General features: G+C 50.6%; 1 protein-coding gene across 1 annotated transcript in view; it reads right to left on the reverse strand.

Moving 5' to 3' along the window:
* Positions 1 to 3376: 3376 nt before the first annotated feature.
* The window catches only part of KIFC2 (kinesin family member C2), a 40954-nt gene continuing 17503 nt past the window's right edge, over positions 3377 to 26827 (reverse strand). The window contains exons 7-19 of the mRNA XM_028735977.2: positions 25345 to 25482; positions 23966 to 24163; positions 22461 to 22634; positions 19800 to 19947; positions 18824 to 18954; positions 17005 to 17116; positions 14209 to 14390; positions 11390 to 11494; positions 9439 to 9569; positions 7770 to 7893; positions 6665 to 6794; positions 5289 to 5518; positions 3377 to 3737 (exon numbers count right to left, since the gene is read on the reverse strand). Of these exons, the coding sequence (XP_028591810.2) occupies positions 3612 to 3737; positions 5289 to 5518; positions 6665 to 6794; positions 7770 to 7893; positions 9439 to 9569; positions 11390 to 11494; positions 14209 to 14390; positions 17005 to 17116; positions 18824 to 18954; positions 19800 to 19947; positions 22461 to 22634; positions 23966 to 24163; positions 25345 to 25482 (1929 nt within the window). The 3' untranslated portion in view covers positions 3377 to 3611. The remainder of the gene's footprint in view (positions 3738 to 5288; positions 5519 to 6664; positions 6795 to 7769; positions 7894 to 9438; positions 9570 to 11389; positions 11495 to 14208; positions 14391 to 17004; positions 17117 to 18823; positions 18955 to 19799; positions 19948 to 22460; positions 22635 to 23965; positions 24164 to 25344; positions 25483 to 26827) is intronic.

Raw genomic sequence — 26827 nt, forward strand, 5'->3', positions numbered from 1 at the left:
GGTCCAGTATACCTGAAGGAGTGTCTCCACCCCCATCATTCTGCCCGGACACTGAGGTCCAGCGCCGAGGGCCTTCTGGCAGTTCCCTCGCTGTGAGAAGCAAGGTTACAAGGAACCAGGCAGAGGGCCTTCTTGGTGATGGCACCCGCCCTGTGGAACTCCCTCCCACCAGATGTCAAAGGAAAAAACAACTACCAAACTTTTAGACAACATCTGAAGGCAGCCCTGTTTAGGGAAGCTTTTAATGTTTGATGCATTACTGTATTTTAATATTTTGTTAAAAGCTGCCCAGAGTGGCTGGAGAAGCCCAGCTAGATGGGCAGGGTATAAATAATAAATTATTATTAATATTATTCCTACATTCAGCATCATGGGATGTCCTCAAGTTCTAGCACTAAAAAAGTTGTGGTGTTCAAACTGCAGCCGCTCTGGAGTATTTCGTCTGATTTTCTTTTATGGGGAATATCGAGGAGCTGCTTGTTTCTTTGCTCCAATGCAAGGTTTGTCAAACTGCACATGCAAGGCCTACTGTGAGACAGCTGGCGAGGGAAGGAAGGCAGAGCCAGCCACAGAAGAGAGAGAAAATCACCTGGCAATTAGTATGGATTGTACTTCGGTCTGCTATCTAATCCACCTGTGTCTTAGTTAATCACATTGGATGTCTCCCCTTCCCATCCCACATGCCTCACAAAGCAATTTAAAAACTGGTTCCCTGAAACCACTTCTCCCATTTCTCATTAACCACAAACCCTGGAATTTGGGGTCCCCTCCGAACCTGTGCCAATATCTGCAGCTGTTTTGTCAGGTCTGATAGCATGAGCGCAGTGTTTTGTAGGGCCTCCTGGTACTCGGACTGAAGTCCTAGGGGTCCCCCAAACCCAACCCAATTCACTCCAAACCTGTGCCAAAGTCTTATAGATTGGTACCTCTGGTTACATACTTAATTCGTTCTGGAGGTCCATTCTTAACCTGAAACTGTTCTTAACCTGAGGTACCACTTTAGCTAATGGGGCCTCCCGCTGCCGCCGCACGATTTCTGTTCTCATCCTGAAGCAAAGTTCTTAACCCAAGGTACTATTTCTTGGTTAGTGGAGTCTGTAACCTGAAGCGTATGTAACCCGAGGTACCACTGTAGTTGTTTTGTGGTGTGAACACCATGTTTTGTAGGTTCCTACCCCCCAAACCACCTGATACTCAAACCAGGGGTATTCTCATTAACAAACCTCAGAGTTTGGGATCCCCTCCAAGCCTGTGCCAATGTTTCTTAGCCAATGAATTGATTTTAGAATGTATTTCAATTAATTGATTGTGATTTTATGTAAACTGTGTTACTTTTACTGTTGTTAGCCGCTCTGAGTCCGGCTTCGGCTGGGGAGGGTGGGATATAAATAAAAATTTATTATTATTATTACAATTTTGTAACACTCAACTTGCCTGCTAATTCATCTGCTTCAAATGGCCGCTTTCCCCCCTAATCCTCATCATAGAATCAGAATTGTAGAGTTGGCAGGAATCCCGGGTCATCTAGTCAAACCCCCATACATATATGGGGTTCACAAGATCTACATATGATTGAAAAGGTTTTCCTAAGCCTCCTGCCCCCAAACCAGCTCTGGACATCAGGAGCTCTTGTCTGTCTCGGGTCAGGAGGCATTGAGCTGGTCTTGAAACCTCCAGCGTCACCGAGGGGTTAATGCAGCCCCGCAGGTTTTGGGGCAGACACCCACAAAATCGAGGCAGAGGACGGAAGCAGGGGGGCATGTTCACTTTATTGTCCTGGCTAGCATCCAGGAGAAACAGGAGGGAGAGGGGTCCCTGGGGGGGGGGAGGGATGGAGGCAGGAAGAAAGTCCAGCAGCTCCCCTTTGGTCCAAGATCCTGAACCCAAAGGAGAAAGTGAGGCAACACGCCTCTTCCCAGCTAGCTGACGGTTTGCACGGGGGGCCGCCGATGTGGTGCTGTTGTTCGGACATTGTTGGGCAACGGATCCCCACCGTCCCGGACCAAAAGGCCCCAGTGGTCACAGAATCAAAGAACTGCAGAGCCGGAAGGGACCTCAGAGGTCATTTAGTCCAACCCGCTGCAAGGCAGGAATCTGAAGCAGCTTCTTTTCATGCGGAACGCCCCAGGGGTCCAAACCCGAAAGCCCCCTCCAGGTAGACCTGAAAGAGAGTCGTGCCTGAAACCTCAGTGCAAGCAATACTGAGCTATGTGGATTGAGGCTCCCCTGACTCACAAGAAGGCAGTGTCCCTAGTGGTCAGAGCAGTAAGCCAACTGCACCTGCAGGGAACCCTGTGTGCCGCCCCTTTTCCGCAGCTCCTTCCTAGCTCGAATAAATAGAAATCGGGGGGTGGCACCCCCAGAGTTGTGGGGGTGATTGTGAGTGCAGCAGCGGAAGGACGTAAGAGGAGCCCGTCGGATCAGGCCAAAGACCCGTCTAGTCCAGCATCCTGTTCTCACAGGGAAAAATGCCTACGGGAAACCTGCAAACAGGATTCGAACACAAAACCAACGGCTAGTAGCCATCAATAGCCTTTTCCTCCTACACGAATTTGTCCAGTCCTCTTTTGACACCATCAGAGCTGCCTACTGGGGCAGGGAGTTCCACAGTTTAAAGATGTGCTGCGTAAAGTCAGCTCATAAGTAGCTCAGGACAGACGGAGGCCAACAACAGCTCGTGAAAATGGGAAGAATTCCTCGTCAGGTGACCCCAAGAGTTGGTTCCCACTGCGATGGATCAGGACCCTTGCTCCCTGCCCAAAACATGCAATGAAATCTCCCTTTCGGGTCGCCATCAGCCAGAGCGATTAAATGGAGACTGGACTGAACTAAGTCATTCTGAAGGTCTGCAAACAGGGGTTGGGGGTTTTTGGGGGGTGCCGAGATGGGGGGGGGATGTATGCATTCAGACACGCACGTCGAGATCCATGCTTGCTGGGTCAGGGAGTGGTGGGCTGAGTTAGTGGCCCAGCTCAATGCCAGGTCCACCTCGCTCTACTAAGAGATGGTCAGAGAGGGCCGCCCACCTCATTTCACCACGGCTGCTCCCCAAAACTGATGGAGAGAAAAAGGGGGAGACCGGAGACCTCCTCCGGGTTGCAACAGAGCATCCACCCAGCACAGAACCTCCGGAGTGGGACCATCAATGGACGAGGAGGAGGGAGGGCAACACCGCAGGGTCGTTGTGGATATGACAAGCGTCCAAAGCAGGGAAGAGCGCAAAGGACAATGGCATTGCAAAGCAGGGGCGTGGCTGGCTGAACTACAATCCTAAAGCAGCCTTCCTCCACCTGGAGCCCTCCACCTCTTTTTGGGATGTGGCCCCCATCAGCCCCAAAAGGGGCTGATGGGGGCCACATCCCAAAAAGAGCTGGAGGGCACCAGTTGGAGGAAGGCTGTCCCAAAGTCAATGCAGGGCTTGTCTATGTCATCGCAACCCCTTCTAAGCTTTGTAGAAACTGGTGCTCAGATAAGGGGGGGCAGAGGGACGCTTTTTGGCTCTCCGGCCCAGCCTGCTTGGGAGAAGGCTCCTCTGCTGAAGAGGGGGCCCGCGCCCTCTCCGTCACTGCGCTGGCTCCGAGTCCTCCTCTTCCTGATGGGTCGAGGGCAGCTCAAACCTCTCTCTGGGCAGAGGAGTCGATGCGCCGGGAGGCTGGGCCCAGCTCCACTTTGCAGACGCGCTGGGCGAACTTGAGGGAGCAGATGGACTCGCCCACGTTCTTCTCCAGCGGGGAAATCTGTGGGGCAGAGAGAGGAAGGGGGAACATGAGAACATAGGAAGAGCCTCCAGTCCAGGTTCCTGTGTTACGATAAGATACGATATCTTTATTGTCATTGTCCCATACAGAACAACGAAACTGAAAAATCTACATCAGACTTTCAAAAACCCACAAGCCTGCTATCCCAACCTGGTTAGCCCCCTAAAAACTCTGAGACCCCATTTTTAAATACAATATATTCCCATAGAGACTCCTTATACTGCATTTAAACCCAAAATTGCATTTGGGTAGAAACTGTTTCTCAGGCGGCTAGTCCTAGTTTTTATAACCCTGGACCTTCTTCCAGATGCAGAACCTGAAAGAGATCATTTCCGGGGTGCGCACTATCCTGCGCTATCTCTGCAGCTTTCTTATGGCACCTGGAAGTGTAGATTTGATCCAAGGTGGGAAGAGGGCACCCAATTCTTCTCTCTGCAGTCTTTGCAACCCTGGACAGCATTGTTTTTTCCCTGACTGTGCAGCTCCCAAACCACACACACAGACCATAAGTTAATACACTCTCCACAGTACAATGGTAAAATGCCATCAACAGGTCCTTAGAGAGATTATTTTTCCAGAGGATTCTCAAATATATTGTTTATTAACATCCTTCCTAGCTTGCCCTAGCAAGTTCTATAACTTAGCAGAGTTTTACATTCCCCTTTTTAAACCTACAGCAGGTAGCTGGTTGCAGGCTTCTTTAAGGCTCTTAATATTAGACTAGGACTAAACGCCTGAGAAACAGTTTCAATCCAAATGCGATTTTGCTTTTAAACACAGTGTAAGGTAGTCTCTATGGGAGTATATTGTATTTAATTATGGGGTATCAGAGTTTTTAGGGGGCTAACCAGGCTGGGATATCTGGGATAGCAGGCTTGTGGGTTTTTGAATGTCTGAAGTAGATTTTTTTTCAATTTTGTTGCTCTCTATGGGACAATGACAATAAAGAGTATCGTATAGCATCGTATTGTATCCTCTCCTGCCTCCCTGAACATTCCCACAAAGGCGAGTCCCCAAAGCCTGGCACTCCCTCTTGACCACTATGAGAGCAGGGTGCTGGCCTAGATCCTTCTATAAAAGTATAAAAAAGGTTTACTCACACATCATTCCGTTCAGAATTGGAACCCCGAAGGCAGACTTAGCTTAGAAAAGTAACATACACCTGGAAACTATCTCATAAGGAGACAGTCCCTTTGTCCTCTCTTGGCCAAAAGAGCATCTTTGGCTAAGCAGATGTTGCTTCTTCGATGCATGTAGTCAAAGAGAGAGAGATGGCTGCCCTGCCCTGTGCTTTTGTCGTTACCTGCACAGGTGAGGCCACACCCACCTCTAGTCACATGCAGAGGAAGTCTGTCTCAGCCCAGAAGGAAACAGGAGGTTCACCTGCTGGCTGGACAAATATGCCTCCCCATGTGTAAACATGTTCACTCTAGGAATGCTGTACCTGACTGCTCTTGTGTTCCACATCCCACATGCCTGGCTTGGATCTTTGCCTGGACCCCCCACCCCCGCCCTGCCCTCCTCCCTCACCTGCACCATCATAATGGTTTTGCTGCCTTTGCCCAGAGAGTCCTGCAGCAGGTAGGTGAGCTTGGAGTTGCGGAAGGGGACGTGCGCCTGTTTGGTGCGCAGGGCCTGGATCACCTCCCCCAAAGCCAGCAGGGACTTGTTGATGCTCTGAGCCTCCTTCAGGCGGTCTCCTTGCGCACCAGACTTCCACACCCGCTCCGAGCCGGCCAGGTCCACCAGATTCAGTTTCCCTGCGGCAGAGGAGAATGCGTTTCCTCTTTAACACTTTCTTCTATATATAAGTTCACAGGGTGAAATAAGACATGAAAAGAGGGACAAATAGAAAAGGGGGAAAGAAGGAAAAAACGGCCTCCATCTTTCCCCACATCCTTGCATCTCCTACCTTGGACCATAGCTGTCAACTTACAGATTTGAAAACAAGGAACCAGCAGCCTCGAAAATAAGGGATTTTCCAGGCACAGGTATGTTCAACTTCTGAGCCCCTCCGAGCCAAAGGCAGAAAGCCCAGCCAGTAGCCCTACGAAACCTCATGCGGTGGTTCCCACAGCGCAGCAACCCAGCAAAGGGGATGCAGCAAGGGAAACCACCGTCACCTCTCCGCTGGGAAGCGCTGAGCAAAGGCGAGTTCCCAGGCAACACGGCCGATTTGATCGGCACAAGGCATGCAAGCTCCACCCCCCAGTTGTTCTTAGACTCCTTATTGGGTAAGCAACGCAGCCAAGCAACACAGTTGGAGCCTCCCTCCACCCTGGCCGGCAGGGAGGGGGGAGAGGAGCTGCTTCCTTTGAAACCCGGGAAATTTAAGGTACATCATCAATAAGGGACAGCAGCGGGACACAGCGCTGGAATAAGGGAGTTTCCCGCCAAATAAGGGACAGTTGACAGCTATGCCTTGGACAGGTGCCCTGCCCCATCCCAATTTGCTCAGCAGCAGCCGACAGGGCAGGTGGACCTGTGACTTGTCTTGCCCAGTGATGGAAAGAGGACAAGATGCCGACAAAGGTGGACTGGCAGATGGAACTACAAGGCTATGCAGAAATGGCTAGAATGACTGGGAAAATCAGAAATCAGGAGGACCAGAACTTCAGCAGAGAACGGGACGAATGCAGATTGTATTTGAAAGAACAGTACAAATGCTTGAGATCTTTGGCAGGCCTTGAATAACTCTTGCAGTGTTATAAAGACTTTGGATACTTTGGAGGACCATAATTCAGATGAACTATAATATGCAGTTGATTAAAATATTTAAAGGACCCACGGAGGGGAGGAGGGAAGTCCTAAGATTCGGAGGAATCTTGTTTTATTTTAAAAATTTGGGTCAAGCATGTGATTTATTTTGTAAAACCAATAAAAATTATTTCCAAAAAAAGGGATACCTGTGACTTGGGTGCCGCTGGCCAGCTCAGTGCCGGTGATGTTGACGGTGAGGAGGGCGTGCGAGCGGGAGCTGCGCTCGTTCATGTTGGTGGCGTACGTGGCCCGATTCCGCTTGCCCAGCGAGAGCATCTGGAGAGGAGGCAAAAGGATGGAGGGCCACTTCAAGCAGGGAATTAATGTGGGAATGTTCAGGGTGGCAGGAGAGGATATATTGTTTATTAATATCCTTCCTAACTTGTGCTAGCAAGTTCCTTTACTTAGCAGAGTTACATTCCCCTTTTTACATGTACAGTGGTACTTCAGGTTACAGACGCCGCTAACCCAGAAATAGTACCTCGGGTTAAGAACTTTGCTTCAGGATGAGAACAGAAATTGCGCGGCAGCAGCAGGAGGCCCCATTAGCTAAAGTGGTGTCTCAGGTTAAGAACAGTTTCAGGTTAAGAACGGACCTCTGGAACGAATTAAGTTCTTAACCCGAGATACCACTGTACAGAAGATAGCTGGTTGCAGGCTCGTGTGAGCCTATCACTATTATACAATTCCGTCTGCCTCAGATTGAATTGTACGTTCCTGGTAAGTTCCCTTTGAATCCCTCCTAAAAGAATAAAGACGTCACAAACTTATTCAAAGTCAATAAAAGAAGTTTACTCACATCAGTTCACAGCTGGATTCCTGAAGGCAGACTTAGTTACAAATACGTACATGTGAATCTACCCCATATGGGGGAATAATCCCAGTGCTTCTGCTAGCTGAGAGCTAGCAGAGCAGTCCTAGCTGGTCAAACGAAGAAGGAAGTCAAAAAGAGAGAGGTGTGCTGCGTGACTCATCCTTTCGTTACCTGGACAGGTAAGGCCACGCCCACCTCTAGTCACATGCAAAAGGAAGGATGCTCCAGCCAGGAGGAACAGGAAGTTTCGACTGGCTGGACCAAACATCCCCTCGCATGTCCTCTCTAGCATTTCAAGGAATGTTGTACTTGACTGCTTCTCATGGATCACACCCCACAATTAATTCACTGGGGCAAAACCCACTGGAAAAGTAAGGCTGCCCCCCGGGACACAGAAGGCTCCCAAGCCCCCAAACACTGATGTCCAGTCCGGCTACCTTTTTGATCTGGCGAAGGCTGTCCACCTCCACGCTGGTCAGTCCTGGGACGTGCAACTGGCCACTCCCGTCCGGATTCAGCTTGACATCGAGTTTCTCCTGGGGGTCCCTGGCAAGGAGGTCCCTAGAAGGAGGGAGGAAGAAGAAGATGCGCTAGCAATCCTCTCGCTAGGTACTGACAGGCCAGGGGTGCCGCTGTCTGGTGAAGACAGAGCGGAATGCATTTCTTCATTTCTTACAGGGACAAATGCAAGGTCCTACACTCAGGTAGGAAGAACCAGGTGCAGGAATAGAGGATGGGGGCTACCTGGCTTGGCAGCAGCGCTTGGGAGAAGAGGATCACAAGCGTCACGTCAGCCAATAGCGTGATGCTGCAGCAAAACAGCTAATGCTATTCTTGGCTGCCTCAACAGAGGTTGAGTGTCCAGATCAATAATAATAATAATAATAATAATAATAATAATAATAATAATAATAAAAATTTTTTATTTATATCCCGCTCAGAGCGGCTAACAACAATAAAAGTAACATGACATTCTAAAATCAATTCATTCTAAAATCTATTCAAAATCAAATTGATGGTAACCATTGGGCTAGAGTTCTGTGCGGATTACCAAAGGAGGGGGTCAGACTGTGCCTTGGCTAAAGGCCTGGTGGAACAGCATCGTCTTGCAGGCCATGCGGAAAGATGTCAAGTCCCGCAGGGCCCTAGTCTCTTGTGACAGAGCATTCCACCGGATTGGGGCCACAGCCGAAAAAGCCCTGGCTCTGGTTGAGGCCAGCCTAACTTCTCTGTGGCCTGGGACCTCCAAGATGGGTTTTTTTTTTTTGAAGACCGTAAGGTCCTCTATGGGACATACCAGGAGAGGCGGTCCTGTAGGTACGAGGGTCCTAGGCCGTATAGGGCTTTAAAGGTTAAAACCAGCACCTTGAACCTGATCCTGTACTCCACCAGGAGCCAGTGAACTGGTAAAGCACTGGGTGAATGTGATCCCGCAGCGAGGACCCCGTAAGGAGTCTCACCATGGCATTCTGCACCCGCTGGAGTTTCTGGGTCAGTCTCAAGGGCAGCCCCACGTAGAGCGAGTTACAATAATCCAGTCTGGAGGTGACCGTCGCGTGGATCACAGTGGCAAGGTCAGGGCGAGAGAGGTAAGGAGCCAACTGCTTATCAAGGGAAATAATAGTCCCACTCTCTTCCCCCTTGGTCCGGCCACACCTAGAATATTGTGTCCAGTTCTGGGCACCACAATTAAAGAAGGATGTTGACAAGCTGGATCGTTGGCATAGCAGAGTGGTCTTCCTGTGGCGCAAAGGGTCCGTGAGTCTGGCTGTTTACCAGAAGGTTGGCGGTTCGAGCCCACCCACGGGTGGCTGTGGGCAGAATTCCTGCATTGCACGGGGTCAGACTAGAAGACCCTTGGTGTACCTTCCAACTCTACATTATATGATTCTCCTTTTTGTTTAATCCCCACAACAACCCTGAGAGGTAGGCGAGGCTGAGAGACGACAGGGACTGGTCCTGCACCCAAGTCCAACCAGTGAGAGCTTCATAGCCAAATGGGGATTTGAACCTGTCTCTCTCCCAGGTCCTAGTCCAATGCTCTAACCACTACACCACACTGCTTCTCTCTCAAGGGCAGGGTTCGCATTCGGGGGCGCCTCTCACCTGATCACCTCGTTGTAGATCTCCACCATGCTGAGGCTGACCGAATACTTCCAGGCATCACGCTTGGCTTCCATCTCCTGATAGAGGGCTTGCAGCGCCCGCTGGTTGATCCCGGGGTTGTCGGAGACGCCCTGGAAACAGAAAGACCCTGAGGGTCCCGCCCGAAGCTCAGCGGGAGGGAGCGTCTGCCTTGCATGCAGAAGGCCCTGGGTTCAAGTCCTGCCATCTTCAGAGGGGCTTGGAATCTCTCCAACCTGAAACTCCACTGCTGCCAGCCAGTGTGGGAAATACTGAACTAGATTGATCAGTGGTGCTACTCAGTACAGTGGTACCTTGGTTCCCAAACGCCGAAAACCCAGAAGTAAGTGTTCCAGTTTTCGAACGTTTTTTCGACTATTGTTTCTGAGGCGCCTGCACCAATCAGAAGCTGCGCCTTGGTTTTCGAACATTTCGGAAGTCAAACGGACCTCCGGATCGGATTAAGTTTGGCGCTTTTGCTTTTGCTATTTATTTTGGGTTTTTGTTTCTGAGGCTTTTTCGGTTAATTTGTTTTTGTGGCTGTGTGGAGCCCAGTTCAGCTACTGATTGTGTGACTGCGGAAATGGATAAAAGCCCCCCATCCAAACAATGACTGTTATCAGTACAGGTAAGGAAAAATAATTAATTTTAACATTTATCATATACAAAAACAAAATCGACTGAAAGCCACATTTCTGATTTAATCAGCAAAACCCAAGTGGTTTGCTTTCCAGGCTGCATTTTGCATGGCCAGGGGGTGTCATGAATGGCTCCTTCCTCACTGAGTCGGTAGAAGCTCCCTTGCACACTGAAAACTTACATTTCGATGAGGAAAATTGAGCCCAAACCTCCCCCATACGCATGGATGCAATTCCACGCTGGAAGCCTTTGAGCAAGCAAGCCTATAGCTACAGTCTGAAGTGGTCGTGTCCAGAAGAAGCCTTGATACTTGATTCTGCTGAAGGAGCCCCTCACCTTTGGGGAATTCCTATCCGGGGGCAATTTGGTTTCAGCACTGCTGTTTCTGCTATTTAAGAAAATGTAATATCGCAATAGAGGGACGCGGGTGGCACTGTGGTCTAAACCACTGAGCCTAGGGCTAGCCGATCAGAAGGTCGGTGGTTCGAATCCCCGTGACGGGGTGAGCTCCCGTTGCTCGGTCCCTGCTCCTGCCAACCTAGCAGTTCGAAAGCACACCAGTGCAAGTAGATAAATAGGTACCACTCTGGGGGAAGGTAAACAGCGTTTCTGTGCACTGCTCTGGTTCGCCAGAAGCGGCTTAGTCATGCTGGCCACATGACCCGGAAGCTGTCTGCGGACAAATGCCGGCTCCCTCGGCCAGTAAAGCGAGATGAGCACCACAACCGCAGAGTCGTCCGTGACTGGACCTAATGGTCAGGGGTCCCTTTACCCTTTACCCTGGAGCAACTTTGCCCCAAACAAACCATCTCCTTCTGAAGAGACCACAGAGGCAGAACTTCTGTGTGTGTCTATACAATGGACCCTCGGGTTACATACACTTCAGGTTATAGACTCCGCTAACCCAGAAATAGTACCTTGGGTTAAGAACTTTGCTTCAGGATGAGAACAGAAATTGTGTGGCGGCCGCAGCAGGAGGCCCCATTAGCTAAAGTGGTACCTCAGGTTAAGAACAGTTTCAGGTTAAGAAAGGACCTCCAGAACGAATTAAGTTCTTAACCCGAGGTACCCCTATATCTGGACGGCAGCTTAAGAAAGAGATGCGCAGCCAAACTCTCCAGTCCTGTGATTCCAGGGACGTGCGCAAGTGCCCAGCAAGCCCGCCAAGTGAATTAATTCAGGCGCATTCGGTGCACGAAACCCCCTCGCTCGGGTGTGCCATGCGCATCGGTTGCATGTGCCCCCAATTCCCCCTAGGCTCATCCTACGGGCTGGGGGGTGAGGAAGCTCCTACCTCCATGGTATAGGTCTTGCCGGATCCTGTCTGCCCGTAGGCAAAGATGCAAACGTTGTACCCATTCAGGCAGGACATGACCAGCGGCTCGATCTCCAGGAAGACCTGCAGAGAGGGCAGAGAAGGCAGAGCTGAGCGAGGGGCACCCATGCGCACGGGCACAGGCGCACAGAGGCTGTGAGGCAGAGGTCAGGAGGTGCAGTGAGGGCCGGTGAGGACGTGAGCAGCGTGTCCGTCTGTGCCGGGGGTTTTACCTGCTGCTGTGGCAACCAGGAACTCAGGCTGGGCAGCGGCTCTCTGGGTGGTACCTAGACGTTGAGGGGTCACAAAGCAGCGAGGGAGGGTCAAGCTGTGCGCCAAACCAACAGGGCGCCTGGAGCCCAGGAGAAAAAGCATCCCCTCTGACCCTGACGACGATTCCCATGCACACAAACACAATGTCCTGTTCCAGAAGCGGCATCCTGGTGATGCAAAGGTGCTCCCAGCTCAACCTGGTGCCGTACCACTTACGGTATTTTTTGCTCTATAACACTCATTTTTCCCCTCCTAAAAAGTAAGGGGAAATGTGTGTGCGTCTTACGGAGCGAATGCAGGCTGTGCAGCTATCCCAGAAGCCAGAACAGCAAGAGGGATCGCTGCTTTCGCTGTGCAGCGATCCCTCTTGCTGTTCTGGCTTCTGGGATTCATAATTTTTTTTCTTGTTTTCCTCCTCCAAAAACTAGGTGCGTCTTATGGTCTTATAGAGCAAAAAATACTGTAATTCCCATTTCTCCTTTATAAGGACTCAGTCCACCCAACCTTCGGAACTCCCTGCCTATTGACAGGAGGCAGGAGCTTCCCCCTGGTTCTCCTCACGTTCTGGTGTGTAATGAGAGAGGAAGGGAGGGAAACCGCCCTCTGTCTACATTCCCCATGCCGCACAGAATTTTATAAAATTCAAGCTGAAAAATCCCACATGCTGCACAGGGGAGTCGTTCCCACCCACCACCCGCCTCATCAGTTTGGTTGCCCTTTTCGTTTTCTTTCTTTCTTTATTTTATTAAAGATTTTCTTGATTTACAAAAGTTTTTGCAATGTCTCTCTCTCGTATTTTTTCCCCATGTAACATTTTTACACATCAGTTTGATTTGTTGAGACATTAGGAAGAAAAGGGGGAAAGAGGTGGGGGAGAGATGGGGGGGTCGGGTGGCGATGTTTCTACGGTATTTTACTTAATATATGTGGGGTTTGGTGTCAGTGTTGCTTGTGCAGGTTCTCTGCTGTTCGCTTGTCTTCCTTTGGTGGTGAGAGAGGTTGGGGTTGGCCAAGGGTGTCGTTGTCCGTTTGTGGCTGGCTGTGGTGGTCTTTGTTTTCGTGTGTGAGTGGGGTGGGAGGGTGTTTTGGATCAGGTTAGCCATTTTGATTTGTATGCTGTTGGTGGATTATTGTCATTGTCTTGTTGGGCTGTGTGTGTGATAAAGGGGAGCCAGACCGGGGTGAAGGCGTCTTCTTCTGTTTGTCCCCGTGTCAGTTTCAGTTTATTGGTTAATTTTTATAGTACAGTGGTACCTCGCAAGATGAATGCCTCGCAAGACAAAAAACTCGCAAGACGAAAGGGTTTTTTGTTTTTTGAGCTGCTTCGCAAGACGATTTTCCCTATGGGCTTGCTTCGCAAGACAGAAACGTCTTGCAAGTTTGTTTCCTTTTTCTTAACACCGTTAATACAGTTGTGACTTGACTTCGAGGAGCAACTCATAGGACGTGGTGTGGTAGCCTTTTTTGAGGTTTTTGAAGACTTTGGTATTTTTGAAGCTTTTCCAAAACTTTCCCGACACCGTGCTTCGCAAGACGAAAAAAATCGCAAGACGACAAAACTCGCGGAACGAATTAATTTCGTCTTGCGAGGCACCACTGTAAGCTGTTTCCCACACTATTTGGTACCATTGGTCCATGCTTACTCCTGACAGGTCTCTCCAGTGTCTGGTTATGATGTTTCTGGCTGCTGAAAGTAGGTGGGTTATGAGTTCTTTGTGGTGTAAATGGGCATTGTTGTCTTGGAAGATGTTTAGTAAGGCCAATTCTGGGGTGATTTCTAAGCATACGAGAAATAAGTAAAATAACCAAGCAAGTACAGTGGTACCTCAGGATGCAAACGGGATCCGTTCCAGAGCCCCGTTCACATCCCGAACGGAACGCAAGATGCGCCTGCGCCGGCGCGGGTCGCATTTTGCCGCTTCCACGCAATGCACACAACGTCATTTTGAGCATCTGCGCATGAGGGAGTGGCAAAACCCAGAAGTAACACGCTCCGTTACTTCCGGGTTGCCGCGGAGCACAACTCGAACGCGCTCAACCCGAAGCACATTCAACTCGAGGTATGACTGTATTGGTTGCGCTTTTCTGAACCTTTTCAACATCCATTTCGAGGCAAGGCAACCAGAACCGGGCAGAGTATTCCAAATGCTGTTTGGCAGTGGGACAGGTGACCTCAAAAGACAGTGGCTCCCCTTTGTCAGAGGTCAGATGGCCACTTGCCGGGGAATCCTTCAGCTTTGATTCCTGCATCACAGGGGGTTGGACTAGATGACCCCCTGAGGTCCCTTCCAACCGGGCACTTCTGGGATTCCAACAGAGCCCCCCTCTTCTGGCTGCCACTCAGCACCTCCTCACCATGCTCAACTGCGAAGGCCCCAAATCCTCACCCACCCACCGTGCCAAGCGCCCGGTCTCCATGTGCCGCTTTCCGGACCGGTGGGATGCTGAGATTCTCCTCGTTTTGAGGAGGGAGAGGCGCACGGAGCATCGGACAGAGACATGCTCCGAGGGCAGGGGGTCCTCACCTCCTCCTGGGTGGCCTGCGGCAAGAAGACCTTGTCCAGCTTAAAGGTGCGCTCCTTGCCTTTGTAGGAGGCCGTGACGCAGCCATCGTCTGCCGGGTCCGCAGCCACCGGGGTCTCCACTTCCCCTCCCTGCTGTTCTTCCTTGCTCAGCGGCTTCAGGCGGCACAGAACCCGGATGTTTCCTGCGGGGAAAGGCGGGAATGCTTAGGGAACAGCACCATTGACACCAGGGACGCGGGTGGCGCTGTGGGTTAAACCACACAGCCTAGGACTTGCCGATCAGAAGGTTGGCGGTGCGAATACCCACAATGGGGTGAGCTCCCGTTGCTCAGTCCCTGCTCCTGCCAACCTAGCAGTTTGAAAGCACACTAGTGCAAGTAGATAAATAGGTACCACTCCAGCAGGAAGGTAAATGGCATTTCCGTGCGCTGCTCTGGTTCGTCATGCTGGCCACATGACCCGGAAGCTGTACGCCGGCTCCCTCGGCCAATAAAGCGAGATGAGTGCCACAACCCCAGAGTCGGTCACGACTGGACCTAATGGTCAGGGGTCTCTTTACCTTTTACCCACAGAAGTAGGGAAGCGGGTGGTACTTTGAGCCTAGGGCTTGCTGATCAGAAGGTCGGCGGTTCGAATCCCTGCCACGGGGTGAGCTCCCGTTGCTCGGTCCCTGCTCCTGCCAACCTAGCAGTTTGAAAGCGTGTCAAAGTGCAAGTAGATAAATAGGTGGGAAGGTAAACGGCGTTTCCGTGCGCTGCTCTGGTTCGCCAGAAGCGGCTTAGTCATGCTGGCCACATGACCCGGAAGCTGTACGCCGGCTCCCTCGGCCAATAAAGCGAGATGAGTGCCGCAACCCCAGAGTCGGCCATGACTGGACCTAATGGTCAGGGGTCCCTTTACCATCGACATCACCCATTCATCTGCATGCGTCTTTCCCACCAAACTATGGCGATGGTGATGGCAGTAGCTGCAGTTCAAAAGTCCTTTCACAGTACAATCCGTTCCCGGCCCAATCCATTCGCCATTGACCCACAGCTCAATTGCGGCTGCCTCAGGGGTGAAGCGTGCAGCCAGAGTTGACCGAGTGATTGGAGAGGGCGAGAACAGCTGCCAGGGATCCACTGGATCCATATTCAGAGATCTTGTCTATTATTATTTTTTAACTGTTAAATTGCTCAGTAGCTTTGCTCTTTTTCAAAATAATAAATAAATTAGTTTTTCAGTTTTATAGTCAATTATCCAACAACCAACATAAAAACAAGATTCCCAAAAATCTCCTGAATTTTTCTCCTCCCCTTTGTGGGTCCTTTCGCTAACCATTTCCTCCTGCATCTTTTATAATAATCCAAAATCTTTTACATCTCCATTATAGCCAAAATTCACAATTAAACTACAAATGTTATGCCAACCCTACAAGTGATTTTAGCTGTTTGCAATGGTTTTTAAGATAAATTATAAATTTCCCCCATTCCTTATTAAAATTTTGGTCTACCAGGTTTCTGATTCTTCTGGTCATTTTTGCCGTTTCAGCATAATCCATCAGCTTGATCTGCCATTCTTCTCTGGTCGGGACTTTGTCTTCTTTCCATTTCTGGGCCATTCACTTCTGACCAGCTGTGATGGCATAGATAAATAGTCTTTTCTGCTCCCTTGGGATTTCGGCACCTCAGAGATCTCGGTGGAACGGACCTCCACGGACATGAGTGGGCTCCTCTTCCCTGCTAGTTCTTAAGCAGAGGTCGGGAGTCCATCTGTCTGGGATGCTTTAGCTGAGATTCTTCAACGGCCGTTTATAAAATTATCCATGGCAAGGAGAAAGCAGATGGAGGGGGCTTCCTGTGGTGCTGAATGTTGGAAGATTCAGGGCACAGAAAAGGAAGCGTTTCTTCAGGAAGCACAGAGTGGAACTGTGGAACTCCCTGCCACAGTGGCAGTGATGGAAAATATTAGAACACATTTCAATTTGGACGAGCCAGATTGAATTGTGTACCGTATTTTGCGCTCCATAAGATGCACCTGACCATAAGACGCACCTAGTTTTTAGAGGGGGAATGCAAGAAAAAAAATATTCTTTAAAGGGAGCACTGAGCAGAGCCTGTATGCATCCCAGGCTCTGCTCAGCGCTCCCTTTCACGAGCCGCGTGGAGCGTGTGTGCGGCGCTTGCGGGATTTTCTGGTAGGTGGGGGAAGGGACTGATGGGCTGCCCTCTGTCCCTTCCCCCACCTCCCGGAAAAGCCAGCAAGAGCCGCACACTCTTTAAAGAGCCGCGCCTAGCGTGTGTGCGGCTCTTGGGGGCTTTTCCGCGAGGTGGAAGAAGGGAGTGACGGGCTGCCCTTCTCCCTCCTCGGTGAAAAGCCCCCAAGAGCCGCACACACGCTCTGCGTGCTCTTTAAAGGGAGCGCTGAGCAGAGCCTCCCACCTGCATTCGCTCCATAAGACGCACACACATTTCCCCTTACTTTTTAGAAGGGGAAAAAGTGCGTCTTATGGAGCGAAAAATACGGTATTGTCTTTAGAAACTCACATGAGTTTGCAACTAGTTTTCTGCTGTTCAAAGGGGAATGTGATGCTTCTGAACACCAGTTGCTGCAAACTGCAGAGGGGAGAGAGCTCTGATGCTCAAATCCTGCTTGCAGGTGACAAGAGGATGCTAAACCAGGTGGCCCATTGGCTTGATCCAGCCGGCCCTTCTTATGTCCTTTCCTAATGGTCCCTCGCCTTTTCCCCACGGCCGCCGCACGCTGGTTCCTCCCCCCCCCCCTGCCCGCCCCCTGCGCCCTCCCCACTTGCGGCACCTTTCAGCTCCAGGAGCTGGTCGTGGTACTTCTTCCGCAACTGGACTTCCCGCTGGCACCTCTCCTGCAGCAGACGGTTGGCCTGAGAGACTTCGCCGATGGCTGAGCACATCTGGGGGCGAGAGGAGAGAGAGGGTGGGATTTCGGTACCAGCGAGGCCAGCGCCACACGCCTGGCCACAAAACCAGGAAGAACCAGCTGAGAGGGAATCTAAGTGGAAAATGACTCCGGATAAGGTGCAAGGAGGGCTCAGCGTGCACAGTAAAAGAAAAGGGTTGAGTCAGTGTTTCAAAGACTGTAGTTAGATGACAGAAGGCGGTTGAGGAGAGGATGAAACTGCCAATATATATTTTGCCTGTATTTTTTTTTTTTTTTTTTTTTTGCCTATACAGTATTATAAACACAAATGGCTCCATATACTTGTCTTTAAAGGAAAGCAACACAATACACACACACACACACAAAAACACACACACACACACAGAACCACCTCTCCTGGTCTGCCCCACAGAGGACCTTAAGGTCCACAAATGACAATACTTTGGAGGTCCCAAGTCGCAAGGTGATTAGATTGGTCTCAACTAAGGCCAGGGCCTTCTCAGTACTGGCCCTGACTCGGTGGAACGCTCTGTCCCAAGAGACTAGGGCCCTGCAGGACTTGACATCTTTCCGCAGGGCCTGCAAGACAGAGTTGTTCCTGGCCTTTGGTTTCTCCTCCCTTCCTCTCTCATTACAGCTCCTGTCCCCCAAAAACAGTACTTCTGTCTTGTCAGGATTCAACCTCAACCTGTTAGCTGCCATCCATTCTCCAACCGCCTCCAGGCACTCACACAGGACCTTCACCGCCTTCACTGGTTCTGATTTGAAAGAGAGGTAGAGCTGGGTATCATCTGCATACTGATGAACACCCAGCCCAAACCCCCTGATGATCTCTCCCAACGGCTTCATATAGACATTAAAAAGCATTGGGGAGGGACAGAACACAATAATTCGTTACAGAATTAGAGATAAGAGTTTATGAGTAGAGATAAGTTCATGTTAGTCCATAGTCAGATTCGACGTGGAGGTCTTAGCAGTGGCATAGCATGGGGGGTGCAGGGGGGGGCTGGCCGCACCGGGCGCAACATCTGGGGGGGGCGCGCTCGCCACCTCCGGAGTCGCCGAAGAGCCTCGGGCGCAGGCTGTAGCAGAGCCCGGAACCGACGAGCTGGCAGCGGCTCTCAGCGCTCGCCGCGGGGACGGAGGGCGCACCAGGCAGCCCCTCCTCACAGCCCCGCCATGTTGCATTTTCCTTGCCTCTCTGCCCTCCTCCTCCGGGCAAGCGGCATCGTTTGGGCGGCAGCGCCAGTGACAACTCGCCACAGATCACCTGACACGGACTTGTCGCCGCCGCCGTGGCTACCTTACCGTAAATACCCCAGCCCAGGCAGCAGCAAGAAGAAGCTGGCAGCGGCGGCAGGTTAGGGGTTAGGGGGCGCAAATTACTTGCCTTGCCCCGGGTTAGGGGGCGCAAATTACTTGCCTTGCCCCAGGTGCTGACAACCCACGCTACGCCACTGGGTCTTAGTTTCAATCATTGAGCAGAAGTCACTCCCACTATTGTAACCTACATTGGCCTGAGTTCTTGGTGTGCTTTTTTCACGGTGGAAAAGAAGATCAACCTGGTCTGTCAGTCTCAAGCCATCGCCCCAAGCAGCTTCTGGTCCTGCTGCCCCTCTCCGCCCCATGTCGTCACGTAGACTAAAGAGGAGGGGCAGCCCAGACCCCCCAAAAACCCCTGCTTGGAGCCTCCGCTGCCACCCTTGCCCCTGAGCCTCACCTGCTGCCGAGCCTCATTGAGGGCTGCCTCGTAGCAGTCTGCAAAACTGCGCACCTGCCCACGAAGGCTGCCATAGTCGGATTTCATGCCCCTGAGGAGGGGCTGGAGGGTGTCCAGGCGCTGGCGGACACCTGGAAGGGGAAAGGAAGAGAAGCATTGGCTTGCCATGTTCATAGCTTCCCCTTCCTCGGAGCAGCGTGTCGTGTTTTGAACTCACAAGAACCCTGTAAGGTAGACTGGCGGGCCAAGAGAGAAGGCCACACCGGGCAAAGGCATTAAAACCGGATTTCCGGTGCCCAAACCCTTCTCTTCTCTAGAACCTGGATGTAGCGTGAGTGATAGCGTCACGCAGTGGTTAGAGTATCGGACAAAGGACCTGCGAGATAAAAGAGATCAAAGTGGGGTTATTTCCTTTCTTATTTGTGTTGTGTGCTTTGTGTTTTTCGTTTTGAAATTTGAACGCTGTGGACCGCCCCGAATTCTACGGATGAAGGGCAGTACACAAATCAATCAATCAATCAATCAATCAATTAAGACAAAAGGTGAAAAAGTGGTTATAGAAATGCGATGAATTTGTAAAAGATATGTGGAAGTCCGAAAGAGGGAGGGAACGAGGTCGATGTTCTTTCTGAGCAATACTTTAAGTTATGGATTTGTGTAATGAAAATGAAATGAAATATGGAAAACTCAATAAAAATTAGGTAAAAAAAAAAATTCACTGGGTGACCTCAGACCATCACACTCTCTCAGCACAGTCTACCTCACAGGGTTGTTGTGAGGATTAAATGAGGAAGGGGAGAACAAAATATACCTCCCAGAGTTCCTTGGAGGAATGGGTGGGATGGGAATCCAATGAATAAATAAATCAATATAATCCTTACCCAGTTCCCTATCTCTTGCCCCAGCCCATAGTTTGAAATGACTTTGGGGACACACACACACCCCCAGCCAATACCTTACTCCCCATCCCAGCTACCTGCCAGCTGTTCTCGCAGGTGCTGCAGGTGTGTCTCAGAGCACTGAGAGGCTTCACGGATCGCCTGTTCCTTCTGCGCCTCCAATTGGTTGATCTCGCCCAGCAGCTCCTGGCGCAGACCGGCAATCTCAAAATCGTAGTCAGAGATCTGCCAGGGAGAGATCCCGCTTGAGAATCTGGGGGTTCGGGGGACACGGTGCAAGGACCACACAGCTCAGGGGTCACAGAATTGTAGCGTTGGAACAGACCGCCCCCCCCCCAGGTAGGGTTAGCTAATGCCATAGAAGACAAAATGGGAATTCAAGATGAGCTTACAGTGGTTCTCCACCTGTGGGTCCCCAGATGTTGTTGGACTACAACTCCCATCATCCCTGAGCTCTGGCCTTGCTAGCTAGGTGGGATGGGAGTTGTAGTCCAACAACATCTGGGGACCCACAGGTTGAGAAAGGCTGCCTTAGAACATGGGTAGGCAAACTAAGGCCCGGGGGCCGGATCCGGCCCAATAGCCTTCTAAATCCAGCCTGCATACGGTCCGGGAATCAGAGTGTTTTTACACGAGCAGAATACCGGTATGTGCTTTTATTCAAAATGCACCTCTGGGTTATTTATGGGGCCTGCCTGGTGTTTTTACATGAGCAGAATGTGTACTTTATTTAAAATGCATCTCTGGATAATTTGTAAATGTAAAGTTAAAGGGACCCCTGACCATTAGGTCCAGTCGCGAACGACTCTGGGGTTGCGGCGCTCATTCGCTTGGCCGAGGGATCCGGCATACAGCTTCTGGGTCATGTGGCCAGCATGACTAAGCCGCTTCTGGCGAACCAGAGCAGCGCACGGAAACGCCATTTCCCTTCCCACTGGAGCGGTGCCTATTTATCTACTTGCACTTTGACGTGCTTCCGAACTGCTAGGTTGGCAGGAGCAGGGACCGAGCAACGGGAGCTCACCCCGTCGTGGGGATTCAAACCGCCGACCTTCTGATCAGCAAGTCCTAGGCTCTGTGGTTTAACCCACAGCGCAACCCGCGTCCCCTGGGTTATTTGTAGGACATAGAAATTCGTTTATTTCCCCCCCAAAAAAATATAGTCCGGCCCCCCACAAGGTCTGAGGGACAGTGGACCGGCCCCCTGCTGAAAAAGTTTGCTGAACCCTTCCTTAGAAGATTAGAGAACTGGGCACAAGCTAACAAAATGAATTTCAGTAGGGACAAATGTCAGGTCCTGCACTTAGGCAGGAAGAACCAGATGCACAAATATAGGATGGGGGACCCCTGGCTTACTAATAGCACATGTAAAAAGGACCTATGGGTCTTGGCGGACCACAAGCTGAACATGAGTCAACAGGGTGATGCAGCAAGGGGGAAAGCTAATGTTATTCTAGGCTACATCAACAAAAGTCTAGTGTCCAGATCAGGCATAGGCAAACTCGGGACTACAACTCCCATCATCCCTGACCACTGGTCCTGTTAGGGATGCTGTTTTGGGACTACAACTCCCATCATCCCTGACCACTGGTCCTGTTAGGGATGCTGTTTTGGGACTACAACTCCCATCATCCCTGACCACTGTTCCTGTTAGGGATGCTGTTTTGGGACTACAACTCCCATCATCCCTGACCACTGGTCCTGTTAGGGATGCTGTTTTGGGACTACAACTCCCATCATCCCTGACCACTGGTCCTGTTAGGGATGCTGCTTTGGGACTACAACTCCCATCATCCCTGACCACTGGTCCTGTTAGGGATGCTGCTTTGGGACTACAACTCCCATCATCCCTGACCACTGGTCCTGTTAGGGATGCTGCTTTGGGACTACAACTCCCATCATCCCTGACCACTAGTCCTTTTAGCGAGGGATGATGTTTTGGGACTACAAGTCCCATCATCCCTGACCACTGGTCCTGTTAGGGATGCTGCTTTGGGACTACAACTCCCATCATCCCTGACCACTAGTCCTTTTAGCGAGGGATGATGTTTTGGGACTACAACTCCCACCATCCCTGACCACTGGTCCTGTTAGGGATGCTGTTTTGGGACTACAACTCCCACCATCCCTGACCACTGGTCCTGTTAGGGATGCTGTTTTGGGACTACAACTCCCATCATCCCTGACCACTGGTCCTGTTAGGGATGCTGTTTTGGGACTACAACTCCCATCATCCCTGACCACTAGACCTGTTAGGGATGCTGTTTTGGGACTACAACTCCCATCATCCCTGACCACTGGTCCTGTTAGGGATGCTGTTTTGGGACTGCAACTCCCATCATCCCTGACCACTAGTCCTTTTAGCGAGGGATGATGTTTTCGGGACTACAAGTCCCATCATCCCTGACCACTGATCCTGTTAGCTAGGGATGATGGGAGTTGTAGTCCCAAAAATATCTGGAAGGCCAACTTTGCCTATGCCTGGTCCAGATCAAGGGAAATAATAGTACTGCTCTGTTCTGCCTTGGTCAGGAGTCATGCATCCAATTCTGGGCTCCACAATTTAAGAAGGATGTTGACAAGCTGGAAGGTGTGCAGAGGAGGGCAACCAAGATGACCAAGGGTCTGAAAACCAAGCCTGATGAGGAACGGTTGAAGGAGTTGACTATGTTTAGCCTGGAACAGAGGAGACTGAGAGGAGATAGGATGGTCGTATTCGGATATCGTCATCTCGTTACCTTGTGCTTCAGCCTTGCTGTCATCTCCTCAGAGCTCTGCAGTTGCTCTGCCAGCTGCTGGCATCTCTCCGCCTGGGCGTTCAGCTGCTCCATCAGGGCGCGGTTCCGTTCCTCGGCCTCTGCCACAGCCTGGAGGCTACGGGGGGAGTCCACCTCCACCGTCTTGGTGATATACTGCAGTGGGAGGGGGGGAGCTAGTCAGGGTCTGTGATGAGATAAGACCCTTTCCTCTGCAAGGAGGGGGAATGTGGACAACAGACAGGCAAAAGGCAAGTAACTGGGGGTTGTCAATGTTCATCGCTACTCCAGGGACGGACTTTTGCCTCCTGAGCGAGGATGAAAATGGGCACCTCCTCCTAAATATTTCTTGTTTTCACAATAATTCATTTCAGTGCAGCTGCTTTTTAGGGATCCTCTCGGTAGGTTCCCATGTAAATATAGGTTTTATTATTATCTTTTTTTAAAATTTACCTATATGGTTTTTCAAATTACAGTTTTACAATCAAATATTCAACCTACAACATTCCCCAGAATCTCATTGACTTCCATCCTCCCCGTTTAGGGCTTTCAAGGTCAGCACCAACACTTTGAATTGTGCTTGGAAACGTCCTGGGCAGTGGCGTAGCGTGGGTTGTCAGCACCCGGGGCAAGGCAAGTAATTTGCGCCCCCTAACCCGTGGATTTGCCCTAACCCCAGATGTTGCGCCTGGTGCGGCCGGCCCCCCCTGCACCCCCCACGCTACGCCACTGGTCCTGGGAGCCAATGTAGGTCTTTCAAGACTGGTGTTATGTGGTCTCGGTGGCCACTCCCAGTCACCAGTCTAGCTGCCGCATTCTGGATTAGTTGTAGTTTCCGGGTCACCTTCAAAGGTAGCCCCACGTAGAGCGCAGTCCAAGCAAGAGATAACTAGAGCATGCACCACTCTGGCCAGACAGTCTGCGGGCAGGGAGGGTTTCATCCTGCGTACCAGATGGATGTTGAAAAGCATAGGGGAGAGGACAGAACCCTGAGGCCCCCCACAAGTGAGAGCCCAGGGATCTGAACACTCATCCCCCACCACCACTTTCTGAACACAGCCCAGGAGGAAGGAGTGTCTCCACCCCCATCATTAACCCCTGACGCTGAGGTCCAGCGCCGAGGGCCTTCTGGCGGTTCCCTCACTGTTAGAAGCCAAGTTACAGGGAACCAGGTAGGGGCCTTCTCAGTGGTGGCGCCCGCCCTGTGGAACACCCTCCCACCAGATATCAAAGAGAAAAACAACTACCAGACTTTTAGAAGACATCTGAAGGCAGCCCTGTTTAGGGAAGCTTTTAATGTTTAACAGACCACTGTATTTTAACACTTTGTTGGAAGCCGTCCAGGGTGGCTGGGGAAACCCAGCCAGATGGGCAGGGTATAAATAAATTATTATTATTATTATTATTATTATTATTATTATTATTATTATTATTATTACTCTAGCAGCTGGAAAGGGGTCCTTGAGAGAGAAAGGGGCAGCACTCACCTGCACTTCAGGGGGGCGGCTCTTCTGCGCCTCCAGGGAGAGCTGGAGCCCTCGCAGGCGTTCGTCCAGGTGGCGCACCTCCTCCTCCTTGCGCCACTGCAGCCGGTCCATCTGCACCTCCAGGGACATCAGCTCTTCCACCTTCTGCTGCAAGGTGGCCTCCAGCTGCTGCACTTTGGTGCGGAGGTCCTCGTTCTCCTGGGAAGAAAAGTGTGGGAATGTTCAGGGAGGCAGGAGAAGATATATTGTCTATTAACATCCTTCCTAACTTGCAGTTCCCACGACAAAAGGAAGATGGAGAAGAAGAGAAAGGAGAGAGAGATGGCTGCGTGCCTTGTGCATTTGTTTTCCTAGAGTGTACATGCAGGGGGATGTTTGGTCCAGCCAGATGAAAACTTCCTGTTTCCTCCTGGGCTGGGACATACTTCCGCTTCCATGTGACTTGAGGTGGGCATGACCTTACCTGTCCAGGTAACAAAAGCACAAGGCACGCAGCCATATCTCTCTCTTTTTGACTTCCTCTCATCATTGAGCAGCTTTTTAGCTAGAGATGCCCTGCCAACAGAGGACAAAGAGACTATCTCCATATAGGATAGACTCACATGTATATATCTGTAACTAAGTCTGCCTTCAGGGATCCATCTGTGAACTGATGATGATGTGAGTAAACTACTTCTATATATCCTAAATAAGATTGTGGCATGTTTATTCTTTTAAGAGGGAAATAAGGGATCTTACCAGGAATCTATATTGAAAAGCTTAAACAAGCCTGCAACCAGCTACCTGCTCTGCGTTTAAATAATAATAATAATAATAATAATAATAATAATAATAATAATAATAATAAATTTTGTTTATACCCCGCCCTCCCCAGCCAAGACCGGGCTCAGGGCGGCTAACACCAGATATAAAACAATTGATTGAAATACAACTTAAAAAACAAGATTAAAATACAACATTAAAGTGCAGCTTCCTTTCAGTACAAACTCAAATCAAAAACTTTTTTGAGGAGGAAAATGTTAAAACTCCGCTAAGTTATAGAACTTGCTAGCACAAGTTAGGAAGGATATTAATAAACAATATATCCTCTCCTGCCTCCCTCAACAGTCCCAAAAAATGCAGGTCTGGAAAGGACAAAATAAGAGAGCCCCCTTGGTGCAGTAGTTAGAGTGTTGGACTAGGACCAGAGAGACCCATGTTCGAATCCCGGGTGACCTTGGTGGCATTCGCTGCCTCTAGGGTTGTCCTATTTCAAAAAGTAAAAACCAGGACACCCTGAAAATTGTTGCGCTTTTCCCCCCCCCTTTTTTTTAGGAAGACCCTCGCAGGGTTATTTTGGGAATTAAACGAGGAGGTGGGGAGGAAAGGGGGTCTCTCACCTTCACCAGCTGTGCAGGGGGCTGCGCGGAGACAGTGGCCAGCTGCTGCAGGAGCCCCTGGGTGATATTCAGGCTCTGCTTCAGCCCCTCGTTCTCCACCGTCAGGTTGTGGATCCGCTTCTCCGAGTCGGTCACTCCCTGGGGGGGTGGGAGATCCAAAAAAATTGAGGGTTTCCTTTACAAAGGGCTCCCCACCACCACCAGCACCACCTCTATAATTCCAGAATTATAGAACTGGAAGGGATCTCCAAGGGCATTTAGTCCAACCCCCTGCAATGCCGCAATCCATAGCTGTCAACATTTCCCTTTTCTAGTGAGGAGTCCTATTCGGAACAAGGGAATTTCCCTTAAAAAAAGGTTGACCGCTATGCCGGAATCACAACAAGGGTGTGGGATGTGAAACACAAGAGCAGTCAAGGACAACATTCCTAGAGTGAACATGTTTACACATGGGGAGGAATGTTTGTCCAGCCAGCAGGTCAACTTCCTGTTTCCTTCTGGGCTGGGACAGACTTCCTCTGCATGTGACTAGAGGTGGGCGTGGCCTCACCTGTACAGGTAACGACAAAAGCACAGGGCAGGGCAGCCACCTCTCTCTCTCTTTCACCACATGCATCGAAGAAGCAACATCTGCTTAGCCAAAGATGCTCTCTTGGCCTCCAGCCAAGAGAGGACAAAGGGACTGTCTTCTTATGAGATAGTTTCCAGGTGTATGTTACTTTTCTAAGCTAAGTCTGCCTGCTGGGATCCAATTGTGAACAGAATGTGAGTGAGTACAGTGGTACCTCGGGTTAAGTACTTAATTTGTTCCGGAGGTCCATACTTAACCTGAAACTGTTCTTAACCTGAAGCACCACTTTAGCTAATGGGGCCTCCCGCCGCAGCGGCGGCTCCAGAGCACAATTTTTGTTCTCATCCTAAAGCAAAGTTCTTAACCTAAAGCACTATTTCTGGGTTAGCAGAGTCTGTAACCTGAAGTGTATATAACCTGAAGCGTATGTAACCCGAGGTACCACTGTAAACTCTTTTTATACTTTTATAGAAGACTAGTCATGTATTATCTTTTATGAGGGAATAAGGGGAAAATACCAGAACAGTTCGGGATGCAGGTAGTGCTGTGGGTTAAACCGCAGAGCCTAGGACTCGCCGATCAGAAGGTTCGAATCCCCCCGCAGCGGGGTGAGCTCCCGTTGCTCAGTCCCTGCTCCTGCCAACCTAGCAGTTCGAAAGCACGTCAAAGTGCAAGTAGATAAATAGGTACCGCTCCGGCGGGAAGGTAAACGGCGTTTCTGTGCGCTGCTCTGGTTCTCCAGAAGCGGCTTAGTCATGCTGGCCACATGACCCGGAAGCTGTACGCCGGCTCCCTCAGCCAATAAAGTGAGATGAGCGCTGCAACCCCAGAGTCAGTCACGACCGGACCTAATGGTCAGGGGTCCCTTTACCTTTACCTACCAGAACAGTTATTATAGAGGCTTTAGCGAGT

Source organism: Podarcis muralis, chromosome 8 (assembly GCF_964188315.1).
Source record: "Podarcis muralis chromosome 8, rPodMur119.hap1.1, whole genome shotgun sequence".
NCBI classification, from domain to species: Eukaryota; Metazoa; Chordata; class Lepidosauria; order Squamata; family Lacertidae; genus Podarcis; species Podarcis muralis.